At 30.2% G+C, this 23,780-nt stretch overlaps 1 protein-coding gene across 3 annotated transcripts in view; it reads right to left on the bottom strand.

Annotated features, from left to right (window-relative positions):
* Positions 1 to 1,242: 1,242 nt before the first annotated feature.
* Positions 1,243 to 23,780, bottom strand: part of LOC127787399 (uncharacterized) — a 64,926-nt gene continuing 42,388 nt past the window's right edge. Inside the window, exons 1-8 of one of the 3 annotated variants that reach the window (XM_052315423.1) lie at positions 7,860 to 8,345; positions 7,702 to 7,757; positions 7,354 to 7,560; positions 6,700 to 7,253; positions 2,355 to 2,550; positions 2,176 to 2,240; positions 1,868 to 2,078; positions 1,243 to 1,761 (exon numbers count right to left, since the gene is read on the bottom strand). In XM_052315423.1, the coding sequence (XP_052171383.1) occupies positions 1,417 to 1,761; positions 1,868 to 2,078; positions 2,176 to 2,240; positions 2,355 to 2,550; positions 6,700 to 7,253; positions 7,354 to 7,518 (1,536 nt within the window). In that variant the 5' untranslated portion in view covers positions 7,519 to 7,560; positions 7,702 to 7,757; positions 7,860 to 8,345 and the 3' untranslated portion in view covers positions 1,243 to 1,416. Of the gene's footprint in view, positions 1,762 to 1,867; positions 2,079 to 2,175; positions 2,241 to 2,354; positions 2,551 to 6,699; positions 7,254 to 7,353; positions 7,561 to 7,701; positions 7,758 to 7,859; positions 8,346 to 23,780 lie in introns of those variants that run through there. The other 2 variants (XM_052315422.1, XM_052315425.1) reach the window with 2 other exon arrangements.

The raw sequence follows: 23,780 nt of genomic DNA, 5'->3' as shown, positions 1-23,780 counted from the left end.
AAAATGTTTAAAGTAATTTTTTAAATTAAAAATATATAATTTTTCTCTAATTGTGGGAGAAGGTCCCGAAGCACAAATAAAATAACTCCGATAATCAAAAATCTATCCGAGAGTTCTGGGAGAAGGATAAACATTATGCATAAAAAATTTAATTCTAATGAATTTTAAAATTTTAAGATAAACATTATTTATAAAAATTCTAATCCAAATCGATCTCGAGATATTAAAATAAATATTATTTAGACGAATCCTAATTCTAGAAGATTTGAAAAACTCCGTATTCCTACATAAATAAATGAGTTTTTGTTTCAAAAGAGATATATCTCTAATATTAATTTTAATATGACATTCAAGTATTCAGTGTTTAACTTAAATATCGGAGTGTTTACTAGAAACTTTTCGCAATCTCTGATCATTCTATTTTTTGTAAAGTCTGAGCGACTTGACACCGATGTTTACTCTAGATAAATTCATTGTTGTGTGTTTGAACAATAACTTTTGGTATTTTAAATTCTTATCTTTTTCTATTTTGGTTTGGACAAATTTTATAAACTACACTTAAATTTAGCTATAAAAAAAAAAAAAGTTTCAAATGACATTCATATAAGTGTTTGATGGAGTTATTCACTACATATTGTGACGTGACACATTAACATTCAATTTGGACGAATGGAGACAATTTCAATACTGTTAATACTTACCACTTTAAACGAGACTCATTGAAGATCCATTTGCTTAATGCTTAACTTAGGATCTACGTGAAGCCAAATTTGGGCACTAGATTTGAAGGTTATGCCATGTGTATAGCAGCGTGCAAAAGTTCAGTTTTATCAAAATAATTGAATTAAATTAATTAAAATTATTGGTTCCATTTGATTTTAGTTAAGGGTAAGTTTGATTTGGTTATCAAATTTGATAATTTTAATTATTTCAGTTCAATTTAGTTCTTATATTAAAATAATAGAACTAACGGAAAATTTTAATTTCTTTTAATTTCTTGGTTTGTTTTGGTTTTTTTTTTTTTTTTTCATTTTGTTTCAATTTGTTCAATTCGATTTTTTGTGATTTTTTATTTATTTATTCAGTCTCTTTCAAAATTTTCAATCGGTTTGGTTTTTTCTGTATGTGTTTGATTTTTTTGATTTATTCAATCAATTTGATTCAATTTCTTACATAATTACGATCCTATTCAATTTTAACATTTCAGTCCGTTCGACAATCAAACTAATTGAACGCTCATCCTTCGACTATCAATTTCTTACTAATTTTAACATTTTGGCTGTGACGCCCAGTAAAATTTTTCCTAACATCAATTCCATTCTCTAACCCAATGCTATGGTGCCTAAATATATGTTATTGCAACTTATACATTTGATCTAGAAAACAGGTTCACACCACACACACAATGCATGATCCTCAGATGTCTCCACTGGCTTCCCACATCTCAACCTGCTTCCTTAGCCTTTCTTTCCTCTCTAGAAAAGCCTCCAGTTCACTGTGGAGATACGGCGGAGGCAGCGAGCACGGCCCCATCTCCGCCGGGGCTTTCACCATGGATTCCACCTGGAACTTGCGGCGAACCCCTTCGGCTCCGCAAGCCATGCTCTCCAAGCACATCGGGGCGATCCCTTCGGGCACAATGGGCTTATATTTCAAGAGCTTTCCATACTCGTTCAGCAAGTGAAACATGTAGTCGTATACGTACTTCATCTTCAGGTTTTCTTGTATGTATCTGCTTCCCGCCTTACCGATCCTTTGGGCCTGCAAATGAACACAGTACGTCCGGTGTGATGATGATAATTCTAAACTCTAAACCTTAAATCTTAATTAAATCATGTGTTGGTGTTTGTTTGTTGTTGAGATCGACCTTTTCCCGGTGCTTGTTTCCCCAATTGACGGCGAATTTGATCGACTGGCACAGATGGTGCTCGTTCACCGGCCAGTAGTGAACCGCCGGAAGCAAGTCTCTGGTGAAGAAATCGAAGTACTGAGGCCTTATGAACAGACTCATCGAATCGCACGCCATAATGTACTTCTCGCTCACCGACCATGCGTTGCCTTCTGCATAAATCTTATACCTAATCCAACGAGATCAGATCATAGATTAGATCTATCAACAACAACAAAAGCCTAATTTCATTTCGAGTCCAAAAGAAATAAAGCATCCAGACCGACCTATAATCGCACTGCTTTGCCAGCCTCGTGTTCTTGAAGCCTTTCTGCGATTCGTGGGGCCATGACTGCAATTGAGGTTACAGATCGGATGATTGAACACTTTGATCGTCTTGTATTCGTAGAAATTAATGATTCGGGGAACGAATTAAGCTAGGGCTAGGGTTTCGTTTCTCGATTACCAGGTCATAGATCCGAGCATTCCAGTCTTGGCTGTCGGTGACATTGCAGTTGGCGAGGTCTCTTCTCATGGCATTGCCGACGAAGATGTTGCCTTTCCAGTAGGCGTAGGGCTTCCTGTCCTTCCACTTTATCAGATGGTTGCCTCCTTCCAGCTCCTTCTTCAAGGTTTCCCATGGCGGGATGTTGATCTCAGCCCTGTAAATGTGATGAAATTTGACTTGTTAATGCTTGTGGTTAGACTTAAAATCAAGTGGAAATTGCAAAACATAACCCCCCACAAATACAAAATTCGTTTTTATCCCATTTTTTACAAAAAATTTTTTTTTACCCCCTACAAACAAATAATTGCAAAAAATATCCACTTTACCACTTTTGACTTCAATCTTTGACTTTTTAACTCCCCATTTTAATTAAAAATTGAGAATAAAAATAAAGACAATAAATTACCAAACTACCCTCAATACAAAACAAATAAAAGGGTTGAATTTTTATTTTACCCCATAGACAAACCCGAGAAATCCTTCATAATTATAATAATAAATTTTTAACTATTAAAGTATTATTATTATTTTTTAATACTAATTCTTATTTTTTAATAATTTAATAATTGGGTGGGTCTTGAACCCACAGTGGATCCATCTCTTTTTTCTCATTAAATATATATGTATTATTACATATAAATAAAATTAATTAAAGAATAATAATTGAAAATTTTAAATATAAATGTATTAATAAATAAATAACTGAAAAATTGTTATTCAATGATTATTATTTTATTTTTCAATTGTAATAATAATTGCAAATCATAATTATAATAATAAATTTTCAACTATTAAATTATTATTATTTTCAAATAAATACTATTATTTTTAATAATTATTTTTTTTAATAATTTAATAACTAGTTGGGTCTCAAACCCAACTCGGTTCCCTCCCTTTATTTTTTATTATTAAAAATATATATGTAATAATATTTCATATATAATAAATAAAATAGATTAAATAAAAATAATTGAAAAATTGTTATTCAATTATTAATATTTTATTTTTCAATTATAAATAATACATATATATTTAAAAAATCAGGTTTTGTGATCCCACAAAACCCAATTTTTTTATTAAAACAATTTTTTTGATCTTTTTTTTTTCTTAGCCATGAGATTTTTTCAAGTTATCCAATAATTTCAAAAATAAATTATTTTTTAAAAATTATACTTGTATTTTTTGATAAATTTTATAATCATTACATCAGTTTAATCCAATGTTAGTACTTAGAACACTTAATCATGTATTGGTTGTATTTTATTATCATCATATTGTTATTTATTGTGAATTATAAATTTAATTAAACAAAAAAAATGTAAAAATAAATCATTTTCTATTGGGTAACATTGAAAAATCCCATAGCCCAAAAAAAAAATCAAAAAAATTATTTTTATTAAAAAATTAGGTTTTGTGGCCCCACAAAATCTGATTTTTTTATTAAAATAATTTTTTTATCATTTTTTTTTCTTTTCTTGACCATGAGATTTTTCCAAGTTATCCAATAGTCCCAAAAATAAATTATTGGTTAAAAATTATACTTGTATTTTTGGATAAATTTTATAATCATTATATCAATTTAATCGAATGTTAGTAGTAGTTAGAATACTTAATCATGTATTAGTTGTGTTTTATTTTTATTCCGTTGTTGTTTATTGTGAATTATAAATTCAATTAAGCCAAAAAATGTAAAAGTACATCATTTTCTATTGGGTAATTTTGAAAAATCCCATGGCCCAAAAAAAAAAAATCAAAAAATCCAATTGTTTTTTTTTTAAATTAGGTTTTATGGCCCACAAAACCCAATTTTTTTTATTAAAATGATTTTCTTATCCTTTTTTTTTATTTTCTTGACAATGGGATTTTTCCAAGTTATCCAATAGTCCCAAAAATAAATTATTGTTTAAAAATTATATTTGTATTTTTGGGTAAATTTTATAAACATTACATCAATTTAATCCAATGTTGTTAGTAGTTAGAACACTTAATCATGTATTGGTTGTGTTTTATTTTCATTCAATTGTTGTTTATTGTGAATTATAAATTTAATTAAGCTAAAAAATATAAAAGTACATCACTTTCTATTGGGTAACTTTGAAAAATCCCATGGCCAAAAAATCAAAAAATCCATTTTTTTTAAAACAAAATTAGGTTTTATGGCCCACAAAACCTAATTTTTTTATTAAAATGGTTTTTTTTTATCTTTTTTTTTCTTTTCTTGACAATGAGATTTTTCCAAGTTATCCAATAATCCCAAAAATAAATTATTGTTTAAAAATTATACTTGTATTTTTGGATAAATTTTATAATTATTACATCAATTTAATCCAATGTTGTTAGTAGTTAAAACACTTAATTATGTATTGGTTGTGTTTTATTATCATTATATTGTTATTTATTGTGAATTATAAATTCAATTAAGTCAAAAAATGTAAAAAGACATCATTTTCTATTGGATAACTTTTAAAAATCCCATGGCAAAAAAAAAAATCTATTTTTATTAAAAAATCAAGTTTTGTGAGTCACAAAACTCGGAGATGGGTTTTATGGCCACACAAAACCCGATGACGTTGTGCAGTTTTGAAAAATTATTTTTTCATGAAAATCAGTATAGATCTGCAATTATATCTATCAAAATATGTTCTATTCACAACTACAATCATACTACACAGCTTTTATAAGGAATGTGATCACAAAACAAAACAAATAGAAATGAAATCAATCCTTAGAGATTCAGTCATTAAAATTGTTTGTTGGAGAGAAATAATCTTGTTGAATGAGATTTCAATGAGGTCGCTGTGATTGATGAAGATTGTTAAATGATCCAACAAGCAAAAAAATGAATGTATGATGAATAATTGAGTTTGGATGATTTGACAATAGAGAGAAAGAGAGTAATGTGAACGTTGGAAGATGAGAGAGAAGAGAAAGGCAATATGAAAGAAATAAGGGTATTTTGGTAAATGAAGATAAGGACAATGTGGACTTTCCAATTTAAAATCTCATTAAGGGTATTTTAGACATCTCACTTAAAAGTAGTTATAGAGTGCAATTAGTTTGTTTGATTTGTCAAAAATATTTTCTTACTAGAAAGTGGTTAAAAACAATTTTCTAAATTTCTTTTGGGTTATTTATGAATTTCTCCCTAAAAACAAACTAAAAATAGATCCATTCAAGTTGGGTATTTTTTTCAACTCGACTCGGTTTTAGATATTATTTATTTGAATTTGAGTGACGTTGGGCTAACTTCAAATTATAGTAACTTATCTCGACTAATACTAACCAAATTTAACTTAAGACTGAATCGAAACTAACTTGACCTACCACCACCTTTCTTAATAAAAGAAAGAAAGGTGATATTTAAGTCGACTCGACAAGTTAGTTGATCGAATTGGTTGACAAGGGCATAATTTATTTTTTTCTGATTGATAAACAAACAAGGAAGGAATAGTCATTTTACCCTTCTCGGCTAACTTAATTAACAACTTAAGTTGGCCCATATATGAGGGTGGTAATAAAATTGAAAAATACACTGTCAGTCACCATCGACTACCGTGGCTAGTGATTTTTGACGATCAAATGTAATCACCTGACACCCTCATCCCCATCGACCAACATATCAAAACACCAGTAAAATCCAACAACTAAATCTCCATAGATCTAAGCTTAGACTTTAGACCAAACCCACACCTATGTAAAAGCATTAGTTGTTGCCACCATGGTCGGTGGTTTCCAACCATGAAATCCAACCACCCGACATCCTTATCTCTATTGACCAACGTATCAAAAAATCAACAAGAGAAGAAAGAAAAAAGAGGAGATAAGACATAAGAGATGAGAGAAAAGACGAAATCAGTGAGCGGTCAAACAATGGGGGCTATTGATAACAGCTTGCAGTGATGATGGTGGTGGCGAGCAAGATTGACAGCCAAGCCTTGAGAAGGAAGAGAATAGAGGAGAAAGGAGAGACAAGAGATGTTGTTGTGTTCGAGATTGGATGGGGGAAAAGGGGAAGTGTTTTCAACGTATTTTGGTTGAAAACACCCAAAAGTTATTTTAGGTTTCCTTTACAAATTTTTTTTCTTATTTTTAAAAATGAACTAAACATGTTTTTAGTATTTTAAAAAATTGATTATAAATTTTTTTTTCTTGTTTTCGAAAATACATTTTTAAAAATAACAAAGTAAATACGTTTTTAATATTTTAAAAAACTAAAAACTCAAAACAACCTAAACACAACAACAACAAAAATGCAGTCTTTAACTTCTTTAACAACAAGCACACCACAAAAAGGAGGGCTTACCAACCCCAGAAGGACCAGTCGGGGAAGACGATGTCCAAGGTAGAATTGTTCCCGCAATAATGGAACAATGGCGGTGGCGGAGTGGCATGCTCTCCCTCGTACTCGCTCTTCAAGATGGACGGCTGGTCGTGGCACTGGAACATCAGATCCAAGTCCGGCAACTGGTGGGGATACAGCCTCAGAAGCTGTAGAATCCCCCAAATCGTGAACACATCTCTCGTTTGATAAGCCGGCCGATATGTGTCGATGTAAACTTTCCCGTTCACTACCACAAGCCTAAAATGTGCTTCCCTTTTAGCATTTTCCACCATCTCTCTTGTGATCCCACTTTCCTTCCATGGCCGCAGATCTTCGTGGATCCACCGGAAGTACTCCGGGCATTTCCCGGCGTCGGCTCTGTACGCTGTTTTGTTCGAATGATTCGCCGGACAAGACTTGTGATGCTGGCGGCCGGAACAGTTGAGGAAGTATTCGATTCCCTTCGGCTGCATTACGGGGCTCTGGGAGGTCGAAAATGAAAATGCCCTCTGCCATGAAGAACCCGAAAGGATGGACTGGGAACAGCTTTCCCGGAAAGTTTGTGAGAAATTTTCCCGGAAAATAATTGCAGCCAGTATTAATCTAAATATGGAGGATACTGTAGGAGAGACTTACACGTCTAATCAATTGAGACGCGATTATGATGCCGATGAGGGCCGCAACGGCGAAGAGAGAAGCGATTGTTAGAGCCCCTTTCCTCGATCCCCGCCCGCCGGCGATTAATTTTCTATTGAAAATCCAAGGTAAGAACCCATGAGATGATTGAACGTCTCCTTCCATAGCTTTCCAGGGTGCCTCAGGAACTATAAGAAGGCACTGAAACTACACACACACATATATATATACATCCACAACTCAGATTGAATCAAAGCTTCCATGCATGAACATATCGAATCATTTCCTTTTTCAGCTGATGGATTAATGATCATTGACATTAATTACACAATATAATCTCTTAATTACTTGCAATCCTCTCAAAAGATTGCTGCCTTTTCTATAAAAGATTGAATCTCTATTATCTGGAAAACAAAAAAGGAAAAGATCATCAATCTTGACGATGGATTCAACAAAATGAAGCCGAATATATATATAAGATCAAAGATAATATCTCCTATACGTACATACCTCAGTGCCTTTCCCGCTTCCATTTGCACCCAAGCTCTCTGGCGATTGCAGAAGGGAAAGCGAGAGAAAATTCAGATAATTTTCCGTGGAAATTGCAAAAATTAGCAACCCCTCAAATACAAAGTCCCTTTTTAGCTATTTTTCTGAAAAAAAAAAACCTTTTTAATATTTCAAACAAACTAATTGCATCCGACGACTTGACCAGATTTTGCATCATATACCGACGACTTGCCCAGATTTGATCATAATTTTATTTAAAAAAAAAATTAAATACCAAAATATCTTCACACGACCACAACCAACCCAACCCTCACAACCACAACAGTTCAACTGATCACTTCTCTCACTACAGACAAAATATATAGGTCTAAAAATCCATTTTTAAAAATTTGTCTATAAATCTGTTCTGATCGAATTAGAGATGAAAAACTTCTTTTAAAAATTGGTCCGAAACCCCTTTTCAAATTATAGAAGAAAAAAATATGTCTACAAATCCGTAGCAAACTTTGTGACAAACAATTTTTCAACAACTTGAAATCTTAATATCTTAATATATATATATACATATTAAATATGCCTTTATCTTTTTTTTTAAAAAAATAATTAGTGTTATTAATTTCTACTGTGTCATTTAAAAATAGATAGATAATCAGATAATTAATTGTGACCTTCACACTTCACACGTTTTGAGATAATCTGGAGACAGCTTAATTTGGTTAATAAAACAACTTGGCTTTAATTTGTTCTCAACTACCCATCATATCAAATAATTTAATTTCCAAATTGACTTCACTTTCAGCCCCATTAATTAATTAAATGAGATGAAAATGACAGAAAAACCATAATGGTTTTGTTTGCTAGGTGGGTATGGTTGAAGAAGTCGTTAAAAGATTAAAAATGTTTAAAGTAATTTTTTAAATTAAAAATATGTAATTTTTCTTTAATTGTGGGAGGAGAAGGTCCTAAAGCACAAATAAAATAACTCCGATAATCAAAAATTTATCCGACAGTTCTATGAGAAGGATAAACATTTATGCATAAAAATTTTAATTCTAATGAATTTAAAAATTTTAAGATAAATATTATCTATAAGAATTCTAATCCCAATCGATCTCGAGATATTAAAATAAATATTATTTAGAAGAATCCTAATTTTAGAAGATTTGGAAAAACTTCTGTATTTCTTTATAAATAAATGAGTTCTCGTTTTAAAAGAGATATATCTCTGATACTAATTTTAATACGACATTCAAGTATTCAGTGTCTAACTTAAATATTGGAGTGTTTCCGTAGGAACTTTTCGCAATCTCTGATCATTTCTTTCTTATAAAGTCCGAGCGACTTGACGTCGATATTTACTCTAGATAAATTCATTGTTGTGTTTAAACAACAACATTTGGTATTTTAAATTCTTCTCTTTTTTTATTTTGGTTTGGACAAATTTTATAGACTACACTTAAAATTAGCTATAAAATAAAAAAAAAACGTTTCAACTCACATTCATATATGTGTTTGATGGAGTTATTCACTACATACTGTCACGTGACACATTAACATTCAATTTGGACGAATGGAGACAATTTCAATACTGTTAATATTCACCACTTTAAACGAGACTCATTGAAGATCCATTTGCATCCGTAGGCATGCTTAATGCTTAACTTAAGATCTACGTGAAGCCAAATTTGGGCTCTAGATTTGAAGGTTATGCCATGTGTATAGCAGCGTGCAAAAGTTCAGTTTTATCAAAATAATTGAATTAAATTAACTAAAATTATTGGTTCCATTTGATTTTAGTTAAGGGTAAGTTTGATTTGGTTATAAATTTGATAATTTTAATTATTTTAATTTAATTTAGTTTTTATATTAAAAAATTAAAATAATAGAACTAACCGAAAATTTTAATTTCTTTTGGTTTGTTTTGGTTTTTTTTTTTTTTCATTTTGTTTCAATTTGTTCAATTCGATTTTTTGTGAGAAATTTTCCCGGAAAATAATTGCAGCGATTATGATGCCGATGAGAGCCGCAATGGCGAAGAGAGAAGCGATTGTTAGAGCCCCTTTCCTCGATCCCCGCCCGCCGGCGATTAATTTTCTACGGAAAATCCAAGGTAAGAACCCATGAGATGATTGAACGTCTCCTTCCATAGCTTTCCAGGGTGCCCAGCTCAGGAACTATAAGAAGGCACTGAAACAACATATATATATATATATATATACACAACTCAGATTGAATCAAAGCTTCCATGCATGAACATATCGAATCATTTCCTTTTTCAGCTGATGGATTAATGATCATTGACATTAATTACACAATATAATCTTTCTGTTCTTTGAATCTTAATTACCTGCAATCCTTGAAGAAGTCCAGCCACCATTGTTTGGCAATGGGTTTTGTCTTGTTAGGCAAAGAAGGCTGTTTAGGTATGTTAGGGAATTAGGATCCTTAACTTGTTAGGAAGGTTTGGCAACCTTGGCTTATTAGGGAGTTTGACAGGAAGTTTGGCATGCTTCGCATTAATAATTATTCTAATCAGTGTTTAAGGACATTATTGGATATTTGAGAATTTACGAGGGAGTAGTTATTTATGTGGTTTTGAGGAAAATAAGGAATTAAAGGTAATTAATTAAATTATTTTAAAATAATTATTAATTATTAATTATTGTATATGATGTGATTAATTATTGAATATTTGTCTTCTTCGTCCATTTGTGGGTTTTTCATTTCGTCCAAGCAATTATAAAATTTGTTTTCTTTCTCTGGCAAGAGAGAAAGATAGACCTACTTCTACAGCTGGATGCATCCTTGACATGGAGATATGGGGTTGGTTTTTATGATCGATGTTGATATCTACCAGTTTGAAACTTTACATGGCCGCCAATCTTTTGTCCATGGTTTGACTGGAAGAAAACACCCTTTGTAATTATATAATGCTAGAAACTTGGCACCATCAATGCCACAAGTACCCATTTGATGAGTTTGAGTTTGAGTTCAGAGTTAAAGAGTTTGGTGAATTTAAATTACTTTTTTGTTTTTCATTAAGTCCAAAAGTGATGTATTAATCTTACTAATTATGAAAATGGAGTTAGAATCTTATGTTATCATTCTCTTATTAAGAGGTTACATCACAAAATTAAATATATATATATATAATAATCTAAATAGTCAGCACACCATTCTTTTACATTAATTTATATTAATATGACTTTTAAAAATTAATTGAAATTTGATTAACACAAGGTGTTGAAACTTAGGAAAGGGAGAAGAAAAGGTAATGGCTTGAAATGTGTGGATAAAATCAGCCACCCATGTAGCTGCTGTCTGGCTGGCTGGCTGGCTTTGCATATTGATTAACAAGCTGCTGGATGGATCGGCTTGATTTGCTAGCACATTGATTGGAGTACAAGTGTAGAAGTAGCTAAGGTAGCTTGCGTGGTCCAACACTCAACTCACCAATCTTTCCTTCTCTTTGCTGGCCAATTTTCCCATGCCAGCTTAGATGGTAGGGCGCAGAGACGATGTTGGGTTAACTATTATTAAAAGACCATAATAAAAATTAGGAACCCTCGTCGACAACAATAATTAGGATAGGATCTCACGGATATCCAAAACGACGTCATTTTGGGACTATGCGGTGGCACCAGCTGGCTGCCACGCAGCAGCTTCTGGTGGCCCGTTTCTTCTCCTTTTTGAGCACCGATTTTAGCATCTTTCGGCCAAAGGAATTTGCAGCAAGTAGAGGAAGAAATTGGAGAAGAAGAAGTAGCGCTGAGGCCAATTTTTTGGAGAAATTTCAAGATTAATCAAGGTTTAAATGCGATTTAATTAGTCAGGTAAGTAGAGAAGCTAGTATTAAACATTCTGTATGGTTGAAATTTTATTTTGTATCTAATTTTATTAATTTTGGGAGTATATATTAATTTGGTGGTGTTCAAGCGTGGAAACGCTGTAAACGACTAAATACAGGCAAGCTCTCATCTACCCTTACAATTTCTTTCCATTTTATGATCCCCTCGTCTTCCCTTAACTCGTTTCGATATCGTGTATTAATTATATATATAAAATGGAGGATGTTATTGGCGTTATTTAATTTAAAATAAATATGAGATTTATTGGGATTTTATTTGAGGTGCGCCTACGTGGGATTTTAGACGGTTAAATTATTTATATTACACGGTTATATTTAATTAATGTTAGCCGTGGTTTTATTAATCGTTATTAAACATTTTACTTCGCAACGGGAGTGCAAGAAAAGTAAGAAACGACCTTGTAAAGGCAAACTCTTAACCCTCCCCTCGTGTTCTTCAATTCCCGTAAAAGACCCCAAGATTTCTCGTATTTTATCATCTCCCTTACTTTAATTCGACACATAGCCTTATTTGTTGAATTATTATTCATATGTTCTAATTTAAATTAAATCCAAGACTTCTAGAATTCTATTCGTTGTGACCTATGGGGGTTTGTACCGCCCCCACTCCTTTTGGGAATGATACTGAACCAGCCTGGGAACTAGGTTCTTAGACGTGCGGGTTTATTTATGATTTTATCGGGTTTATTTACAGTTTTTCTCGAATTTATTTATGGTTCGGTTAGAGCTATCAAGCAATGGGGCATGGGTCGGTTGTTGGTGACGTTAGGGGTAGACTATTGTACGGCCCTGATATGGATCGTCGGGTGGACACTCCTAGTCACTGGCCGTTGACCAGTGCCGGGCACTGCTGACTAGCTCTGCCGGTATGTGATTTATTGCATGATTAGATATAATGTATTACCGTTCATGATTTGATATGCACATGGGTACGAGTTGCATGTTGGGATATTCATTTATTGAGTATGCTTAGACACGGACATTCTAGCTTGGTTAGGTTGCATCCAGCACGGGCATATGCATCGCGTGTGGTTTACTATGTGGGCGGAGCATGGCCTGATGCCTGGATGTATGGGCGCCAGTGTATCACGTTGATGCTCGCTACGCCATTGCATTTTTATGTGCATTGCATGGTTACCTGTAGTTATTAGTTCTCGGACGGGAGTACCGTTCCGAGAGAGCTTATGGCTCGGGTGTCGGGAGTACCGACATGGACGGATGATAAGAGTACCGACCCGGGACAACGCGCGCAGGTTTATTGGAGATACATGTTTCTTTCCTTACGCTTGCTGAGTCTCTCGACTCACCTTGCTTTTTATCATTCTAGGTAGTGGCAGCGTAGGCCATGGCAAGGGAGTCAGCTTTTAGCGACAGAGTCGGTATGTTGTATAGGTAGTTCCGTCAATCCTTTTCAACTCTAATGTCTGAGTATGATTTACTCTATCATTTTGTACTGTGTCAGGTCTTTTCTCAAGTCTCCTATATGTCGGCACAGGGGTCTGTGTTTATTTATTTATCATGTGACCACTGTGATAGTAGGATACCCGTAGTGCATGCATGTGTTTAGCATCGTTTCTGTTATTCTTATTTATGTGTATGCATGTCAGGGTGGTTCTTGTCTTATATTTCACTATTTTTCTCTTTTTGTAGGCGCTCTCGTTCGAGTAGTCTTGGTGGTTGGAAATATCCAGGCGGGGGTGCTTATAGCTCTCTTCATGTATAGATAAATCTCTGGTAAGAGGATCCATTCCCAGTTGAATAGGAATCGTTAGAGCATTACATCCCACTCAAGAGGATTATGTATTCCCAGTTTAAGAGGATCCAGAGAGAGTGAGAGAGTTTGTGTTGAGAGTTTTTGTATATAGAGAGATTCCTGCCTTTTCTATAGAAGATTGAATCGCTATTAATTATCTGGAAAATAAAAAAGGAAAAGATCATCAATCTTGACGACGGATTCAACAAAATGAAGCCGAATATATATATATATATATAAGATCAAAGATAATACATATCTCCTATATATACATCCCCCAGTGCCTTTCTCGCTTCCATTTGCACCCAAGCTCTCTGCGGATTGCAGAGGGGAAAGCGAGAGAAAATTTTCTTCAGATAATTTTCCCGGAAAAGAAAATTTCGACAAGTCGACGGTATTTTCTCGATCTATCTTCCATATCCATGTCCCATCCCATTTCCATCCAAAAGGTAACCATTTTTGGTCAGCTATCATATTCTTTCAATACCAAAAATGGCAGTACCGATGGATCGAGCTGAAGAAATTAAAGACAATGGTTTGAAGCAGAACAACTTCCATTCATTGGGATCAATCTGGATGAGCAATGTTTCTCTTGTGACCCTAACTACCAGGCTTCTATTTTTTTGAAAACTTTTGCATTCCCAATTTCGTTTTTTGTTTCGGTTCGTGTTGCAAAAATAGTGTTAACAAATATAATGTTAGATAATTGAGCTGAAGAAATTATGCTTATTAATGTTAAACAAATAACTAGTGTTTGGTTAATATTTTTTTATTGTGTCGTAGATATGTAAAATAACAAAAGTGATGGATCCTGCCAAAAGTTAATTGAAATAATGAAAATGTAATTGGACCATGTATTGGCGAGATGTGCAATTGACTAAAAAATGCATAGTTTAATGGGGTAATCGAAATAATAAAAAATTTAAATTATCACACAAAAAAAATATCAAAATATAAAAATTAAATTACTCGAAAATGAATTTTTTAGGCATCTAATCGAAATACTGAAAAACTTAGATGGCCAAAAAAAAAATAAAACATAAAGTACACGAGTTAAATTATTTGTTTGGCCCCTGATAACTCCAATACTCGGTACTATGTGAACTTGTCTTGTTATTTTGAGCACATTTATTTTTAAGTAATGTATTTATTACACCTTGATTTCAACCATAAAACACTCCTATTGGTTGATGAATTATTACAAAATATAATACATTTATCATCAATCAATAAATATGTTTTATAGCAGAAAATAGAGTGCAATGCCACTACAATTTTTTTTTTTATAGTTTTAAAGTACATTTTGATAATCAATTAATTAGATACCAACAATCTATTGAAACATTAAGTCACAAATTATCAAAGTAATTCAAATACGAATGAAATGAAATCAACAAGTTGAAGAAAAACCTTAAAAAATTCTACATTGGACAAGAAATTTAAAACTAATAAGGGTTTCTAGGCCCTCTAATTATTTTAAAGGTTGTAACAATGCATAATTGTCGCAATTTTAATTTTTATACCATTTGATTAAAGGTGTAAATGAACTATTATGCTCAATGAATAACTCGTGAACGAGCTCGATTTGAGTAATTTATGTTTACATATTAAGTAAATAAATGAATTCAAACAAGAAGAGGCTGAACAAAAGTTTGTTTAGCTCGTTTATATTCATGAACAACCTTATTTATAGTTTATTTGAAATTGATTTAAAACCAGTTTATTTATTCATGAGCAAACTCGTTGACAAGTTTGAATTTGTCTAATTTAACTTAAATGACCCGAGCTTGAACTGAACTTAAACGTAATAACTTGTTACAAACCAATTTTGAATACCTTTTTTAAAGCTCAACTCAATTTAAATAAAAATATCAAGATCAAATCTAAAACTAATTATCCATTTTTTTTAATTTAAATAGAGAAACTCAAGTTAATTCGATTTATAGATTGATTAAGTAGAGCGTGTTAATGTAATTTGCAAAATCTTGAGGGCAATAGCGTATTTTTATTTAACTCTAATTTAAAACTAAGAAATTAAATTACTATAAGTAGGTGAAGTGTCCCCATGGGTTTAAATCTAATTCTTTATACATGTTTAGGTGACTAAGGATGGGGATTAAGCTATAAATGTCAAATTAATTAATTAATTAAGGGAACTTGAGGGTGTGTAAATGTTTGATTTTGGTTGTCAAATTGACCAAAATTTACTAACCGATTAAACTGAATTGAGGAGAAAAATCGAATCGAACCGACCAATTAACTCAAAAAATCAAATTAACCAATAATCAAAAAAATCTAATCCAAAGAGTATAAATTGAACCATACCAATTAAACCAAAGAGATGTAAAAAAAATCAAAGAAAATCAAAATAACTAATACAAAATACACAAAATCGAAGAAAACAACATCATTTTATAAACATCAAAATAATATCGTTTTAAAGTTCGGCTGATTCGATTAATTCAATTGTTTCAACTAAAAAATTGAACCGAAAATCTAAAACCAAACTTTTGAAAAAAACATCAATTCGTTTAGTTTAAATAAACTGAACTTTTGCTCTCCCCTAATTATAGTTACGCTTAAGTATGATCATTGTCATTTTTCATTTCTCTTCCAATTTATAGAAGTCTTTGTCGCCAAAAGGTAAAAGGATAGTAGCTACATTTGATGATAAATTAGAAATGTTGTATGTGTTATTCACGTATATGTTAGAAATTAAAAGACTTTTAAGTAAATGTTCATTGAATGGTAATTGTTATTCATTCGAAAAGTCATCTCAAAATTCATAGTTTTTTGTTTGAAAATCAATCTCAAATTACAGATAAAATATATCAGTCCAAAAATCCATTTTAAAAATTTGTCAATAAATCTATCTCAAATTATAGATGAAAAACTTCGTTTGAAAATTGGTTCAAAGGCATTTTTCAGTTACTCAAAAATGCATTATTCAGGCATCTAATCGAAATAATGAAAAGCTTAAATTGCCAAAAGAAAAAAAGAAACATAAAGTACACGAGTTAAATTATTTGTTTGGCCCCTGATAACTCCAATACTCGGTACTATGTGAACTTGTCTTGTTATTTTGAGCACATTTATTTTTAAGTAATGTATTTATTACACCTTGATTTCAACCATAAAACACTCCTATTGGTTGATGAATTATTACAAAATATAATACATTTATCATCAATCAATAAATATGTTTTATAGCAGAAAATAGAGTGCAATGCCACTACAATTTTTTTTTTTTATAGTTTTAAAGTACATTTTGATAATCAATTAATTAGATACCAACAATCTATTGAAACATTAAGTCACAAATTATCAAAGTAATTCAAATACGAATGAAATGAAATCAACAAGTTGAAGAAAAACCTTAAAAAATTCTACATTGGACAAGAAATTTAAAACTAATAAGGGTTTCTAGGCCCTCTAATTATTTTAAAGGTTGTAACAATGCATAATTGTCGCAATTTTAATTTTTATACCATTTGATTAAAGGTGTAAATGAACTATTATGCTCAATGAATAACTCGTGAACGAGCTCGATTTGAGTAATTTATGTTTACATATTAAGTAAATAAATGAATTCAAACAAGAAGAGGCTGAACAAAAGTTTGTTTAGCTCGTTTATATTCATGAACAACCTTATTTATAGTTTATTTGAAATTGATTTAAAACCAGTTTATTTATTCATGAGCAAACTCGTTGACAAGTTTGAATTTGTCTAATTTAACTTAAATGACCCGAGCTTGAACTGAACTTAAAACGTAATAACTTGTTACAAACCAATTTTGAATACCTTTTTTAAAGCTCAACTCAATTTAAATAAAAATATCAAGATCAAATCTAAAACTAATTATCCATTTTTTTTAATTTAAATAGAGAAACTCAAGTTAATTCGATTTATAGATTGATTAAGTAGAGCGTGTTAATGTAATTTGCAAAATCTTGAGGGCAATAGCGTATTTTTATTTAACTCTAATTTAAAACTAAGAAATTAAATTACTATAAGTAGGTGAAGTGTCCCCATGGGTTTAAATCTAATTCTTTATACATGTTTAGGTGACTAAGGATGGGGATTAAGCTATAAATGTCAAATTAATTAATTAATTAAGGGAACTTGAGGGTGTGTAAATGTTTGATTTTGGTTATCAAATTGACCAAAATTTACTAACCGATTAAACTGAATTGAGGAGAAAAATCGAATCGAACCGACCAATTAACTCAAAAAATCAAATTAACCAATAATCAAAAAAATCTAATCCAAAGAGTATAAATTGAACCATACCAATTAAACCAAAGAGATGTAAAAAAAATCAAAGAAAATCAAAATAACTAATACAAAATACACAAAATCGAAGAAAACAACATCATTTTATAAACATCAAAATAATATCGTTTTAAAGTTCGGCTGATTCGATTAATTCAATTGTTTCAACTAAAAAATTGAACCGAAAATCTAAAACCAAACTTTTGAAAAAAACATCAATTCGTTTAGTTTAAATAAACTGAACTTTTGCTCTCCCCTAATTATAGTTACGCTTAAGTATGATCATTGTCATTTTTCATTTCTCTTCCAATTTATAGAAGTCTTTGTCGCCAAAAGGTAAAAGGATAGTAGCTACATTTGATGATAAATTAGAAATGTTGTATGTGTTATTCACGTATATGTTAGAAATTAAAAGACTTTTAAGTAAATGTTCATTGAATGGTAATTGTTATTCATTCGAAAAGTCATCTCAAAATTCATAGTTTTTTGTTTGAAAATCAATCTCAAATTACAGATAAAATATATCAGTCCAAAAATCCATTTTAAAAATTTGTCAATAAATCTATCTCAAATTATAGATGAAAAACTTCGTTTGAAAATTGGTTCAAAGGCATTTTTCAGTTACTCAAAAATGCATTATTCAGGCATCTAATCGAAATAATGAAAAGCTTAAATTGCCAAAAGAAAAAAAGAAACATAAAGTACACGAGTTAAATTATTTGTTTGGCCCCTGATAACTCCAATACTCGGTACTATGTGAACTTGTCTTGTTATTTTGAGCACATTTATTTTTAAGTAATGTATTTATTACACCTTGATTTCAACCATAAAACACTCCTATTGGTTGATGAATTATTACAAAATATAATACATTTATCATCAATCAATAAATATGTTTTATAGCAGAAAATAGAGTGCAATGCCACTACAATTTTTTTTTTTTATAGTTTTAAAGTACATTTTGATAATCAATTAATTAGATACCAACAATCTATTGAAACATTAAGTCACAAATTATCAAAGTAATTCAAATACGAATGAAATGAAATCAACAAGTTGAAGAAAAACCTTAAAAAATTCTACATTGGACAAGAAATTTAAAACTAATAAGGGTTTCTAGGCCCTCTAATTATTTTAAAGGTTGTAACAATGCATAATTGTCGCAATTTTAATTTTTATACCATTTGATTAAAGGTGTAAATGAACTATTATGCTCAATGAATAACTCGTGAACGAGCTCGATTTGAGTAATTTATGTTTACATATTAAGTAAATAAATGAATTCAAACAAGAAGAGGCTGAACAAAAGTTTGTTTAGCTCGTTTATATTCATGAACAACCTTATTTATAGTTTATTTGAAATTGATTTAAAACCAGTTTATTTATTCATGAGCAAACTCGTTGACAAGTTTGAATTTGTCTAATTTAACTTAAATGACCCGAGCTTGAACTGAACTTAAAACGTAATAACTTGTTACAAACCAATTTTGAATACCTTTTTTAAAGCTCAACTCAATTTAAATAAAAATATCAAGATCAAATCTAAAACTAATTATCCATTTTTTTTAATTTAAATAGAGAAACTCAAGTTAATTCGATTTATAGATTGATTAAGTAGAGCGTGTTAATGTAATTTGCAAAATCTTGAGGGCAATAGCGTATTTTTATTTAACTCTAATTTAAAACTAAGAAATTAAATTACTATAAGTAGGTGAAGTGTCCCCATGGGTTTAAATCTAATTCTTTATACATGTTTAGGTGACTAAGGATGGGGATTAAGCTATAAATGTCAAATTAATTAATTAATTAAGGGAACTTGAGGGTGTGTAAATGTTTGATTTTGGTTGTCAAATTGACCAAAATTTACTAACCGATTAAACTGAATTGAGGAGAAAAATCGAATCGAACCGACCAATTAACTCAAAAAATCAAATTAACCAATAATCAAAAAAATCTAATCCAAAGAGTATAAATTGAACCATACCAATTAAACCAAAGAGATGTAAAAAAAATCAAAGAAAATCAAAATAACTAATACAAAATACACAAAATCGAAGAAAACAACATCATTTTATAAACATCAAAATAATATCGTTTTAAAGTTCGGCTGATTCGATTAATTCAATTGTTTCAACTAAAAAATTGAACCGAAAATCTAAAACCAAACTTTTGAAAAAAACATCAATTCGTTTAGTTTAAATAAACTGAACTTTTGCTCTCCCCTAATTATAGTTACGCTTAAGTATGATCATTGTCATTTTTCATTTCTCTTCCAATTTATAGAAGTCTTTGTCGCCAAAAGGTAAAAGGATAGTAGCTACATTTGATGATAAATTAGAAATGTTGTATGTGTTATTCACGTATATGTTAGAAATTAAAAGACTTTTAAGTAAATGTTCATTGAATGGTAATTGTTATTCATTCGAAAAGTCATCTCAAAATTCATAGTTTTTTGTTTGAAAATCAATCTCAAATTACAGATAAAATATATCAGTCCAAAAATCCATTTTAAAAATTTGTCAATAAATCTATCTCAAATTATAGATGAAAAACTTCGTTTGAAAATTGGTTCAAAGGCATTTTTCAGTTACTCAAAAATGCATTATTCAGGCATCTAATCGAAATAATGAAAAGCTTAAATTGCCAAAAGAAAAAAAGAAACATAAAGTACACGAGTTAAATTATTTGTTTGGCCCCTGATAACTCCAATACTCGGTACTATGTGAACTTGTCTTGTTATTTTGAGCACATTTATTTTTAAGTAATGTATTTATTACACCTTGATTTCAACCATAAAACACTCCTATTGGTTGATGAATTATTACAAAATATAATACATTTATCATCAATCAATAAATATGTTTTATAGCAGAAAATAGAGTGCAATGCCACTACAATTTTTTTTTTTTATAGTTTTAAAGTACATTTTGATAATCAATTAATTAGATACCAACAATCTATTGAAACATTAAGTCACAAATTATCAAAGTAATTCAAATACGAATGAAATGAAATCAACAAGTTGAAGAAAAACCTTAAAAAATTCTACATTGGACAAGAAATTTAAAACTAATAAGGGTTTCTAGGCCCTCTAATTATTTTAAAGGTTGTAACAATGCATAATTGTCGCAATTTTAATTTTTATACCATTTGATTAAAGGTGTAAATGAACTATTATGCTCAATGAATAACTCGTGAACGAGCTCGATTTGAGTAATTTATGTTTACATATTAAGTAAATAAATGAATTCAAACAAGAAGAGGCTGAACAAAAGTTTGTTTAGCTCGTTTATATTCATGAACAACCTTATTTATAGTTTATTTGAAATTGATTTAAAACCAGTTTATTTATTCATGAGCAAACTCGTTGACAAGTTTGAATTTGTCTAATTTAACTTAAATGACCCGAGCTTGAACTGAACTTAAAACGTAATAACTTGTTACAAACCAATTTTGAATACCTTTTTTAAAGCTCAACTCAATTTAAATAAAAATATCAAGATCAAATCTAAAACTAATTATCCATTTTTTTTAATTTAAATAGAGAAACTCAAGTTAATTCGATTTATAGATTGATTAAGTAGAGCGTGTTAATGTAATTTGCAAAATCTTGAGGGCAATAGCGTATTTTTATTTAACTCTAATTTAAAACTAAGAAATTAAATTACTATAAGTAGGTGAAGTGTCCCCATGGGTTTAAATCTAATTCTTTATACATGTTTAGGTGACTAAGGATGGGGATTAAGCTATAAATGTCAAATTAATTAATTAATTAAGGGAACTTGAGGGTGTGTAAATGTTTGATTTTGGTTGTCAAATTGACCAAAATTTACTAACCGATTAAACTGAATTGAGGAGAAAAATCGAATCGAACCGACCAATTAACTCAAAAAATCAAATTAACCAATAATCAAAAAAATCTAATCCAAAGAGTATAAATTGAACCATACCAATTAAACCAAAGAGATGTAAAAAAAATCAAAGAAAATCAAAATAACTAATACAAAATACACAAAATCGAAGAAAACAACATCATTTTATAAACATCAAAATAATATCGTTTTAAAGTTCGGCTGATTCGATTAATTCAATTGTTTCAACTAAAAAATTGAACCGAAAATCTAAAACCAAACTTTTGAAAAAAACATCAATTCGTTTAGTTTAAATAAACTGAACTTTTGCTCTCCCCTAATTATAGTTACGCTTAAGTATGATCATTGTCATTTTTCATTTCTCTTCCAATTTATAGAAGTCTTTGTCGCCAAAAGGTAAAAGGATAGTAGCTACATTTGATGATAAATTAGAAATGTTGTATGTGTTATTCACGTATATGTTAGAAATTAAAAGACTTTTAAGTAAATGTTCATTGAATGGTAATTGTTATTCATTCGAAAAGTCATCTCAAAATTCATAGTTTTTTGTTTGAAAATCAATCTCAAATTACAGATAAAATATATCAGTCCAAAAATCCATTTTAAAAATTTGTCAATAAATCTATCTCAAATTATAGATGAAAAACTTCGTTTGAAAATTGGTTCAAAGGCATTTTTCAGTTACTCAAAAATGCATTATTCAGGCATCTAATCGAAATAATGAAAAGCTTAAATTGCCAAAAGAAAAAAAGAAACATAAAGTACACGAGTTAAATTATTTGTTTGGCCCCTGATAACTCCAATACTCGGTACTATGTGAACTTGTCTTGTTATTTTGAGCACATTTATTTTTAAGTAATGTATTTATTACACCTTGATTTCAACCATAAAACACTCCTATTGGTTGATGAATTATTACAAAATATAATACATTTATCATCAATCAATAAATATGTTTTATAGCAGAAAATAGAGTGCAATGCCACTACAATTTTTTTTTTTTATAGTTTTAAAGTACATTTTGATAATCAATTAATTAGATACCAACAATCTATTGAAACATTAAGTCACAAATTATCAAAGTAATTCAAATACGAATGAAATGAAATCAACAAGTTGAAGAAAAACCTTAAAAAATTCTACATTGGACAAGAAATTTAAAACTAATAAGGGTTTCTAGGCCCTCTAATTATTTTAAAGGTTGTAACAATGCATAATTGTCGCAATTTTAATTTTTATACCATTTGATTAAAGGTGTAAATGAACTATTATGCTCAATGAATAACTCGTGAACGAGCTCGATTTGAGTAATTTATGTTTACATATTAAGTAAATAAATGAATTCAAACAAGAAGAGGCTGAACAAAAGTTTGTTTAGCTCGTTTATATTCATGAACAACCTTATTTATAGTTTATTTGAAATTGATTTAAAACCAGTTTATTTATTCATGAGCAAACTCGTTGACAAGTTTGAATTTGTCTAATTTAACTTAAATGACCCGAGCTTGAACTGAACTTAAAACGTAATAACTTGTTACAAACCAATTTTGAATACCTTTTTTAAAGCTCAACTCAATTTAAATAAAAATATCAAGATCAAATCTAAAACTAATTATCCATTTTTTTTAATTTAAATAGAGAAACTCAAGTTAATTCGATTTATAGATTGATTAAGTAGAGCGTGTTAATGTAATTTGCAAAATCTTGAGGGCAATAGCGTATTTTTATTTAACTCTAATTTAAAACTAAGAAATTAAATTACTATAAGTAGGTGAAGTGTCCCCATGGGTTTAAATCTAATTCTTTATACATGTTTAGGTGACTAAGGATGGGGATTAAGCTATAAATGTCAAATTAATTAATTAATTAAGGGAACTTGAGGGTGTGTAAATGTTTGATTTTGGTTGTCAAATTGACCAAAATTTACTAACCGATTAAACTGAATTGAGGAGAAAAATCGAATCGAACCGACCAATTAACTCAAAAAATCAAATTAACCAATAATCAAAAAAATCTAATCCAAAGAGTATAAATTGAACCATACCAATTAAACCAAAGAGATGTAAAAAAAATCAAAGAAAATCAAAATAACTAATACAAAATACACAAAATCGAAGAAAACAACATCATTTTATAAACATCAAAATAATA

Source organism: Diospyros lotus, chromosome 12, assembly GCF_014633365.1.
Source record: "Diospyros lotus cultivar Yz01 chromosome 12, ASM1463336v1, whole genome shotgun sequence".
Lineage (NCBI taxonomy): Eukaryota > Viridiplantae > Streptophyta > Magnoliopsida > Ericales > Ebenaceae > Diospyros > Diospyros lotus.
The sequence above is the reverse complement of the archived record's forward strand: the minus strand, read 5'-3'. Positions and strand labels throughout refer to the sequence as shown.